Below are 12,103 nucleotides of genomic sequence, written 5' to 3'. Positions count from 1 at the left end.
GGATCGAGTTTGCGTATCGGCCAGGTTTCAAACAAAGCCGGACGTTTGAATGGAAATGACAGGAAACCGAAGCGATCTGGAATCTTTCTTGAGAAGGTAGATCTCCAGATTACATCTCCGCCTTCTTCGAGGGTTAATCGTTAATGTAATCGATTCCGACGATTGAGGCACGGGGAAACGTCGAGCACGACGTTCATCCAGATTTCTAAAGTCCGTGACTACTTCCACCGTGTATTTTTAGAGCGGCCGGGTTGGATTTCGAGAAGTAGAACCTAGAGAAGATTTTGCAAACACGTTTCTCGGTAATTCTCTGTTTATCTACGAGGATAGTTCGCCGTTTAATCGTGTTTGAGTTTTTTTCCTGATAGAAAATTTATTTAGTTTCTTGAACGTGTTATATAAAATTAAAACAAGAATTAGAGAGGAGCGATGAAAATTTTCTCGCAAAAGTTCCTGATATTTCAAACAAAATTACATTCCAGCACATTACATCGAAAGATTGTATTATTGCTTCGATTACAAAGAATTACAAGATGGACGATTCACAAAAGTTGTTTTACAATTTTTCGTGCAGTGTTTAATTAATTAATAGTTTTTTTGTATATAATTTTTTATCGTATCAATCGTAGCTTGTTATTTCCTACAAAATGTTGAAAATTATTTCAACTTACAGTTATATAAATATCAAGTTAAAATATCTTCTAAATTAATTCTGTATGATACACATGGAGATTAATTCAAGATTAAATCAGAATATAATACATGTATTTAAATATTCACATCATTGTGATTAACTTGTTGTTTTGACTGATTTCAGATTTCTCATGTTTTATATATATATATATATAGTTCTCAATAAATTTAATATTGGCATTTACAGAAACACATTAATTAAACGAATAAAGTACGTATAACATGTAACATGTGTATCACATATACATATTTGTATAAATTTTCAAAATTGTTAAAGAAAAATCTCGAAGAGAATTGTACATTTGATACATAGATCCCTCCAATTCTAATTTTTCAAAGTGAAATAGAATAGAAATACATTCACGAGGGAATAATAATTCAGAACCGGAATTAAATAATTTCGACACACGATAAATCCCGGTTACAAGTAACGGCGATCATTCACCGAAATAATCGAGGTCGCAAATTTCACGACAGCTTAGGGTACCCGGGATCCGTGCCGATAAAACGAAACGAATGGCCAGCTTATCGGGGAAAAATGCATCCGGCCGAAAGTAGTTTTGGGCGATAATGCGCGTGGCTCGGATCGGCGTATTTCAGTAAAATAATTCTGCATTAGGCCGCGCACACGCGTGCAAATGCTAATCTGGTCGGAGCCATGCGCGTTCGCGTTTCGAAAACGAGAAAATTAATTGCGATCCTAAAAATACGAGGGGACGATTCCCATTATAATAAATTCTGGGGTAAGTTTCACGAAGGCTGCCGCGACACACTGTCGGAATTTATGCACCGTATAAGCCAATTATTTATCGTCCACCCTTTTGCTAGCGCCCAGAAACTTTGACCAACGTAACACTTTTTTAACTCGCACCGTCGATTAATCGCGAGGAATCGTTCGATTATGCCTCCATTTTGTTTCGATTCCGAAGCTCGTTTCGCGGTGAAGTTTTATCGAACAGAATTTTTCATATGGATATCATGAAATTGGAGATATATCGATCGAATTTTGGTAATTTGTATCATTGAAGAATGATATTATACGAGATAAAAAATTATATTAAACTTTTGATCAATAAAAGAATTGAAAGATTATACTTTCATCGGGAATATTTTTAACATGAGACGCAGAAAATAATAAAAGTAATAAAATTTGTAAAATTGTTCTTGATAATTAACCTGAGTCTGTAAACTATTAATTGTAATTTAAAAAATTTATCAAAAGAAATCAATGATTCTATAAAATGCAACAGAAATAAAGTTAAATTAACGAAATTGAAATATTTTCATTTTAGATCCTATTCTTTAATTATTAATTTACAAATAAATCAATAATTTATCAAAACATTATCGTGATATTCACACATATGTATAAATTTAATTTTTACATTCTACTTTCTATTAATTAAATTTCTTTCAAATTATAAATACAATATCAATTTTTCCTCGAAATATCAATAAATGGATCAACAATTGTTCCTACCACCACGTATTTAATCTCTTCCAATTACGGATCAAATATAAAACTTTTAAACGGAAATGAACATCGATAACGAGAAATGAAACGGATCAATCCCTGGTAATTCCCGATGAAACTTTATCTCGACGAAAAGAATGATCGTTCTCTCTTCGTCCGATGGGGCGAAAGAACGAGTAACTCGAAAAAAAAAAAAAAAGAGAAAGAGGGGGGACTTACCCGTGCCAGCTGCCCCCAGCCTCAACACTGCGTCGCTTTGAAGAGAGATGGAGAGGGTGGCCGTGTCCTCGAGGCGTGCAAGAACTTCTTCGGGAATATCCTCAGGTTCGCGGAGGCGGAGGGTCACTTCACCTCCGCCTCCGCCACCCTGGCCACCTCCACCCCCGGGACTCGTCGACGCCGAGTACATGAACACAGATCCGTACCCATGTAATGATTGCAACGGCAGCCTGACGCCGCCCACTTCCCCGACCGGACCCTGGAAAAAAAAAAAGAATCGCCGAGCCGTGTTGAGAATCTGATTTTTTTCCCCGAGAGATTATATCGAGAGAGTTGATCCTCCTCGAGCGAATATTTTCGAAGAAGAAAATTTTAAAGAGAAATCGAAGATGGGACACGATACAATAATTAATAATTACAAGCTTTTGTTTCAATTAGGATATATTTGTCTTCTTAGATACGTCACAAGTTTTACTCGAGAACGACGAAAAATGGATTTACCCCCTCCACCTATCTATCGAGTTACCGCAAGGATTAATTTATTTCCACTTCGCCATATCGATTTCATTAAAATGATACATTTTTCTCGATACATTTTATTTCGTACAAAATCCATCTCACACCAAAAAGAAGGATAATTTTTACTTATGGATGGACATAGAGAGAAAGAGGGGGGAGGGAAGGAGGATAGGATATCGACGTTTGTCGAGGTATTTTTCTTCCCGCGTCGATCCCTTTATTTTAACGCTCGATATTACCGTTTTTAGAGGAGCGAACCGTGGCCAGAACGTTTGACGGGGAATCGAGTGGCGGTACATCGAAATCCTTTTTCGACGCGATTCAACAAATATTGACGCTCGCGAATTGAAATTTGCATGGACGGTGAAATTGGCAAAATATTTCTGCTCGTAAAAGAACGTTCCCCGACAAACAACGTGGCCCCTCGTATATAGCGGGAGAAATGGAAACCCAACTATGACGAGGAGCGACGACGTCGACGATGTTTGCCTCGGGGGAATATCACTCGTTGCCTGACGCAAAACTGAACTCTTAAATTTAATATTATCCGTTCGATCGACCTGAACACGTTCCTCGTCCTTTCTTTTCGAAAATCGAGTTACGGGAAAGCCGAAATAAAATTAGGCTCATTCGTGACGCAGCGAAGACATCGAAACGCTTTTGTTCCGAGATCCTTTGAATGGTATTAACTCTTTATATTTCAAAATAATTTCGTTATTAATTTCAATTTATTTTTTCTTCTATAAATTATAAATGGCTTGTATATGACTGGACAATTTTAAAAATCCAAAGAATTAATTGTGAAAGAAAGGAAAATTGTCTAATTAAGTTTTCACTTTTGGATGCAATTTGTTTAAATTTGCAAAGGAGTGTGACATGATTGAATTAGTTTTATTTGAGACAAGATAATCGAACGATTATTGATACTTGTGATTTGTAATGTAATTAAAAATGCAATGTAATTAAAAATTAAAAATTTTATTTATTTCATGTATATTGTAATAAATTCCTCTCATTATTTATATTTACTTGTTTTATCTTTTACTTTTTATAAAAGTGTATTTTGTTCCATTTTTAAATATTATATTAAAAGCAATAGAACGAAATACCAGTAGTATTAATTTTATAATTATTTTAAATATATTTTTATTCTTAAATAAATATCAAGTTTAATGGAATAAATTGTAATATGATATTCTGAACAAACTGATCGATTAAAGTATCTTTTGCAGCTTCTACAGGATCTCAAATATAAATTGAATTGCCAGAATCAGTTTACGCGTCATAGTATCAATTCTGCCGCTAGATGGCTTCGAACGCCATACGATTCTCGCTAGCGCAATATATAGTATTATGTATAATTGTCATGGCGAATGTTCAATGATTTTTACTCCATATAAAGGTTATTAGATGAATCTCTTTTGCATCGTTTTCTTTATTTTGACCCAATTATACCTAATAATAGTATATAAAATCCTAGAAGAAAAATATATGTGCCATTTATATAACCTCTTTACAATCTATAATATAAACGATATCACGAAAGATTTTTCAAACAACGTAATCCATCAATTTATAAAAATTACGTGACAGATTTGAAACAAATTTTTTTCATACCGAAGAACGTCCTTTCAAACTGTGGAGGAAAAATCTATCAAACACCAACAAAAACATTCCAAACGACAACTTCCCAGGATCATACATTTCAAATTCGACTGCCAATAATCCATTCGAAATTCCTTGAAATATGGTGGCTCGGGCCACCTGCAACCCTGGAATAACTGAAATAGTAGGAACGATTTCTGGAACTCATATTCATCACGGAAATTTCAATTGCTCGCGTGGCCGAAATCCGACGGAGGATGAACATTTTCAAGCGGACAAAGGATCGGATGGTCCACTGTTTCTAGTGGTCGAAATTTTAACTCCCTCCACCCGCCTCCCCGCTCCCATTATTTGCGTAAATTGATTCGCACGCCGCCGACTATTTCCGCGTCACGTATTTCAAGGTATTGAGCAGCGTTGCCACTCGTTACGTACGCCACGATGAGAGTAATTTATTTTAATGGTCATTTTCGTAATGGCCCTTTATACACGGCGCATGACCACTTTTGAATAGGGTACGCATAACCCTGGCATAATCTGGCGCACGAGAACGCGTGATAACGCTGCCATTCGCCAAATGGGTACCTTTGGTCACGTTGCAATTGTGGTTCTACGAAGATCAATGTTGAACAATTTTTTACAATCAAACTTTTGTCTTTGTAATTCGATTGACGATTCTTCTATTATATTTTGATAATTGGATTGTAACAATATAAAGTTTTGTGATAAGATTATTTTAATCTTATGTGAGATACAGAAACTCAAAGTATAGAAAATCTTTCATTAAAATAACAAAATGAAATAAAATTTCTATAATCCGGCATACTGGAATTTCAATAACCGGATTAATGGATTATACTTTTACGAAAATAATATAAAAATACGATATAATAATAAGTTATGGTGAATTTCGAGCATATTGATCTGTTAATAAATATCATTGCAAGATATAACAAAGTTTTATTGAAATATTGTTAAACTGAAGTTCAAATAAATAAAGAAATATTGTTATACTATGGAAATACAATTTTTAATTATCTATTTTTTCCAGAATTAATTTTTCCCTTTGTGATCTTTATGTAATTTAATTCGCAAAATTCTCTTTTACTGTTTTTTATTGATCTATTATTAAAAATTGCTTGAATTGAGAAACATTTTAATTGATTGGAAAACACTGACAGAAATTCTTGATATTCATGTTTATTAGAATACAAGAAATATAATTTATATATTACAAAATGTCTTTATATAAAGTTTATTTCAATTAATCTCATATTTTATTCATACTCTTAAAATAATATAAATTTTTAAAACTGTTTCTATTTTATTCCACAATTTTCAACAATATTTAATATTAATATAAAAAATAAAATTTATATAAAATTTACTTAATCTACAAAACTCAATTCAAATTCACCAAATATCTCAAATTCAAATCGTACATTTTCAGCTACATTTTTAACTACAATTAATTCGATGCCAAGACATGTTCGCCGTATTTCATTTTTATTTTTAAAATTTTATTTTTCCATTTCGAGAAACGTTTCCATGAAACAACTCGCATTGTCAGCGCGATAAGACAACTTTACGATCTTCAAACAGGCGTACGAAGTCGAACACGGTTGGCGAGGGGGTCCTAGGACGTTTCCTCGTAGGACAAACAGGCGGAAACGCGGCCATAACGGCGCGGATGTGCCTCTATGTGTCTGTTTCCGGTGTGGAACGCGACCGCACAAAGCCGAGGACGCAGATTTCCTCGACTATAACGTAAATACGGGGCCATGGTCGTAAAACGCCTGGTCCGTTTCACCTATCGTGTAATCGATTTCGTGAATTATCGAGACCGCTCGAAACATCCACGATCCTGCCGTGGGTGGATTTCATATTTGAAGAGTTAGTCGTAAGTTCTGCCGGAAATGCGAGAGAAACCTTCGAGCATTTGTCGAAACGTGACAGAGTTCATTGATGTTAGAGAATAATCGATTAGATGTGGATCATGGTGATTTGGATCATTCTGTAATGGTTCTTGCGAAATATTATACGAATAAGATTGTTTTAAATTATGAATTTTAGATGGATTTTATAAATGGCTATTTTTTTATTGATTTATGATCGTTTTTGGATTTATTAACTTTCTCAAATTAAGAATTCAATCACTTTTTAAAGTAAATTTTAAAATAAATTAAAAGAAATGGATTTATTAAGTAGAAACTATTTAACTTGTATTGAACCATTTCATTGTTTCAATTTGAATTGGATATATATTAATTGAAGATATAATAATTATTCAATAATAATTATTAATTCAAAATTTGTTGAATATTATCTTATGCAAGTAATTTCAAAAAGGACTAACTAATCTTTGAAAATGAGATGGATCAAAATTGAGAACAGCCAAATTATAACAAACAACAAAAAATTTATAAGTTGCTTAAAATATAAAAATATATGAATGAATTGCAGAAGAGAAACTCCTCTATTAATTTATAATAAGTAATATTAATATTATTTCTTTATAGATTCATCTATTCCTTATAATTCAATCTAACCTATACTTTAGTTGGATCATAGTTTCTATTACACTTTTATTTTCAAAAAAAAAGTATTACAATTTTTATTACATCAACCCAATCTAAATTGTTCATTGGATACCCATTACAATTCCTGACACACTTACACTTTAAGAAAAATATTGCAATCTTTATTATATTACCAATATAAATTCACTCAACACACTCAACTGATTATCATCTTAAAAGAAAAAAGCGATCTAAATCTAACTTTCTACTTCTTAACAAACACATTGCACAATCATCCACAATTCATCCATTTCCATTAATAAAGACAAACCCCCCAAATCCCAAAACAGCATCTTCCGCAACGATTGATTCAATCGAAATTCCCCGCTATATCCCCACTTCCTCCAATTCAACCCACACGGAACGAAATACCCATATACGCATCGAACACCGTTGAATGGAAACATAACGCGGGCCGAATTAACGCCGGAAGCGCGTTCGAGGCTGCGCGCAAAAGAGAGAGAGAGAGAAAAAAAGATTCCCGGATGGAAAATGGCGCGTTTCGTCCCGGAGGAGTGGTGTCGTGCATTGTTATCCCCTGTCGTTCGCCGTTAAAGCGAATATTACGGTAATACGAGGAAATTGTGGCCGAACGAACAGGGAGCCGGCTAAAGAGGGGCGACATAGAGGTAGGCGGCATTTGTTCGCCGCGAGCCAGACCGTGAATTTTCCAGGGACGAGCGATTGCCTGGATACAACACAAAGCGAGATCGCGCGACAACGGTCCACAACCCGCCCCTCCCCGTCCCGCCTGGCTGCTTCCTTCCTTCCTTCCTTCCTTCTGTCCACGCGATGCGCCCTTCTTCTTTCTCGCCACTCACGTTTCGTTCCACTCGGAGGGGGGTGAGTGAAGGGTGGAAACGGCGGGACAAAGCAGATTGCCCTCCTCCGCCCGGCGTTAAGTTTTCCGCGCGGCTGCGACAGTGGCGGCTTAATGACTTATCAGACGGGAAAATAGCGTGAAAGTGGATTATTCAAATTCTTCGCCTCGCGTTATTATTATGCATGGAAAATTATCAGCAACAGCCTCCGCGGGGAGAGGCGAGTTTGATTATGAGATTCCCTAGGATACACTTTCTTCCTTCCATGGCGCAACGCTTTCTTCCTTTCCCTCCGTGGAACTGGGTCGTTGATTCACCACGTGTTCCATCGTGGTTGTTTGCGAAATATTGTTTCTTTCTCAAGATTTGAACGTAATACTGATTTAATTAATATTGCAAAAACAATAATAATTAATATTGAAAAAGCAATGTATATGTATATTTATTCTGTAATTTGAGTTCTTCTTCCCCGATCATATTTTTCATATTTTGGGTAATTCAAAAGATGACTTGAAATCATTGTAAATTACAAATTATTCTGGGAAATTCATAAATTGAATTTAATTTAAACAAAGATTACTAAAAACCGTTAGATTCCATTCTTTCATCAATTGAACGCACAATTTCTCGTCCTCCAAACAATAATTCATTAATCACCATAATAATAAAACGAATATCTAAACAATATTAATAAATAATCATTCATCCAATATCATTCTTTTCACGCGTACAATTTCATTCCAATTTCATTTCCATTCTGGAAACGAGACTCCCGAATCGAGACTCGTCCGAGAAAGGAGCGAAGGCCAAACAAATCCGTGGAAAAGGGGAGGAGGAGGAGGTGGAGGTAAAATATATCGAGGAGGATCGTTTCTCATCGGCGAATATCGAGGGGGCGGGAAAGATCGGCGCGATAAAACATTTTTCAAAGCGTGCGTGCGCGCAAAGCGCCGAGGGCTGGCGACGCGGAAAAAATCGTAGAGGGGGGAGAGGGAGGGGGAGGAGGGGGGAGGGGGCGCGCACCGGCGCGCATAAATGTTCCCGCCCGATGAATTATTGCCACGAAATGGTCGTGTCCAGTTTGCGACACGGAGAGGAAGGGGGAGGGGGAGAGGGAGAGGGGGAGGGAGGGGGTATCGCGTGCTGGACACGTTGTTTACAAAGCATCTGACCACAGCGATGGCGCGTTATATACAACGGACTCGCGTTCCCTCGTCATTTTTTTTTTTTTTTCTGACGCGGTTAAAGTGCGTTTCGCCGTACCGTGTGCAGTGCATTAAGCAGGGATGGGGGTTGTGCTCGAAAAAGGGATACAAGAGGCCGCGTACGATTTCGCACTTTCCCCCCCCCCTTTTTTTTTTTGCATCTGTTCGCACCCTTTAACGCGCAACGACATTTGTATTTTCGCGCCGAAACGAGGCATTGTTGCCGTTTGTGAGGAGGTGACGGACGGTGACAGATTCGAAGAGGAAACGTTGCAAGAGGAAGGGGAGGATTTTCAACCGACCGCTTCTACCGCTTGCCGTAGAATTTTCGGTTTCACGCTGGATTTGACTGTGAACGATTTTGGGAATGGAAGAAATGAGACTCGGTTTCTTCGAGTAGGGATTTTTGAATTTGCAAGCACGGGAATTTATGACAGGTTATGTTATACAGGAGATTGATTCGAAAAATTCCTTGGTAAAATTGAAGGATTTTGAAGGAAATATAAGTTTTTTAAAATATTTCAATTCTTCGAGATTTCCAACATTTTTCAAATATAATTTTGTTTTTTTTTTTAGAATAATAGAGCTTTGTAGGATATTTTTAGAGAAAAAGAAGCTTTAGTTAACTGATTCTCAAATCATATATGTTTTAGAAATTTTTCATTAAACTCAGAATTTCTAAGTTTTTTGATAATGTATTAATTTATCTCGCGTAAAATGTACAAAGACCTTTGTAACTGATTGTACGTAATGTTTTAGACTAGTTCGATATCGATTTCATTGAACATTAGTGGACGTTATTGAGTACGTGTAAAGTGAAATTTCATCTAAAGTTGGAAATTTGTCTGGTGTTGCACAGCGTTGCAAACTATTACTAAGGGACTTTGTACAGATAGAATTAGGTGGTTTTCGGTGATTAAAACAGAGTCGTAGAATTGATATTTGTTCGATTCGTTACAATTTATTAAATACTAACAAAAGACTCCTTTCTCTTCGAAAACGAAACATGAATCGTTAAAAAAGAAAATATTATTTCAATCTGATATCTTTTCGATGATATCACATTCCATTTAAAAATTACTTAGTTCAAACAATTCGTGATATCGAAATATTCCATTCGATATTCCGAACGATTATCGAGTTTATTATCTCTCTTGAAGTAGACGAAAAACTGTATTCCATTTCCTTCTATCTATCGAATCGATATCCTGCGTTCAAATTCAAGAAATCCAACGATCACGAACGGAAAACGAGACGATAGAAAATTCAGCGTACCGAAATACTTTCACGAGGCATCGTTCTAACGCACAAACGTCGTTTCCGAATAATTTCACCGTTTCAACCCCCCTTTTTACAACATATTTCCCACCCTACCTCTTCTTCTCTTCAGCTTTCGCCACGACGAGCACGGCTCTGGTTCAGTGAAAATATCACGTTGCTTTTTATTTAACAACGAAACACTGGCATCCACTCGGTTAGCAGAAGCTCGTGTTGCGCGCAAATTAACGGCTTCCCACGGCGTGGTATCGAAGTGTATGATCGCTTTCCAGTCGATTAATTGGCCCGCACTTGTAAGAATTTCCAATCCCAGTGCGAACGAGGGATGCACACCGATAGAATATTTTCCGATTCGAGGAGACGCGCACACGTGAATCGATGATGTTGCTCGAGCGCGGGTTCTACAATTTTTATTGCGAACGAAATGGAAAGTTTAAATATTGTACGAGAGAAATAATAATTTTAAAAGATATCGGAATATATACCGAGTTGGTTGAATAGAAGACGATGAATATACGCGTGAGAAATAATTCAATTTAGAAGATTGTGAATTGTGAAAAGTTTAGGAATAATTGCAAAAGAAATAAATGTTAAGATCGAAAATTTATTGAATTGATGCCATTTATCAGGAAAATTTTAATTATTCACAAAATTTTTATTATTTCAATGTTTCATTTAAAATTCATATAATTACTGAAAGTGGTTAAAAAATTCTTTTTTTTTTTTTTTTTTTGGTGTTGCTTTTCTACTTATGATTTTCGTGTTTTCAAAAGGAGTATTTAGTTCAATGTAATTTGCAAGTCAAAAATGTTATTGAAGTGTGAAATGGAATGTGTCGAAAAGGAAAAAAAAACTCATTTGATACAAATTCGTTGTTCTAACCTCAAATTAGGAACGAATCGAATAAAAAATGATATCAATATTATTCTTTCTAAATAAATAAAAGACCATCTAATCAATTCCAATCAAAATAAATTATTTAATTTCTGAAATATCGATCATAAACTCTAATAAAATTAAAAAACTCATATAAATTGATAAAACAATAAAATATCCTTTGTACACATTGAATTATCTATAAATTTATCACGTCAAAACTTCGAAAAAAATATACATTCTTAAGAAACAATCAACATACATACTCGATATCTTCAACAATTATTTCCCCTCCTAAAATTTGTATCCTATCTACTTCCTCCCGTAATAATCCTTTAGCCGGTATCGTTCGTGAAATACGATATTCGGGAGGAAAAAAGAAGAAAACGGAGAGGGGGAAGAACGGAAAACGTGGGAGGAACAAGTAAAAGAAAGAGTAGGAGGAAGGCAGACGCGTTCGGGGGATGAATTATTGTTGCAAAATGGCCGCGTTCGAGTCGCAGAGGAGACAAAAAAAGCGAATAGTATGCCCAGATACAGTCGTGCAACACTTTGTCGGGTTGGTTTTTTCGCGAACAGGACACCTGTGAACACCGTTGCAACTCTTTTTTCCATCGATGCACGCCGAGAGATCTTCTGTGTTCGGGTGTGTGGCCGCTGTTTGCGCTGTCACGGGCAAACAGAATGTGATTTGGATCGAGTCTATGGGCGTGCAAACATTGGGGGACAAATGGGGGAGCTGTTTCTAAGCGGTAATTTTTAAATCGCGCGTTTCCCTATGTTGTGTATTTCGTCAATCGGTTTTTCTTTTTTTTTTTTTTTTTTTTTTTTTTT

The 12,103-nt window shown here is 35.9% G+C and overlaps 1 protein-coding gene across 4 annotated transcripts in view; it reads right to left on the bottom strand.

The window, feature by feature from the left end:
* The window catches only part of LOC122720277, a 513,017-nt gene that overhangs the window by 282,107 nt on the left and 218,807 nt on the right, over positions 1–12,103 (bottom strand). For all 4 annotated transcript variants that reach the window (XM_043946864.1, XM_043946863.1, XM_043946865.1 and 1 more), the window contains exon 3: positions 2,387–2,645. In XM_043946864.1, coding sequence (XP_043802799.1) covers positions 2,387–2,645 — 259 coding nt within the window. The remainder of the gene's footprint in view (positions 1–2,386; positions 2,646–12,103) is intronic.

Source organism: Apis laboriosa, unplaced genomic scaffold (assembly GCF_014066325.1).
Source record: "Apis laboriosa isolate Shangri-la unplaced genomic scaffold, ASM1406632v1 scaffold122_cov146, whole genome shotgun sequence".
Lineage (NCBI taxonomy): Eukaryota > Metazoa > Arthropoda > Insecta > Hymenoptera > Apidae > Apis > Apis laboriosa.
The sequence above is the reverse complement of the archived record's forward strand: the minus strand, read 5'-3'. Positions and strand labels throughout refer to the sequence as shown.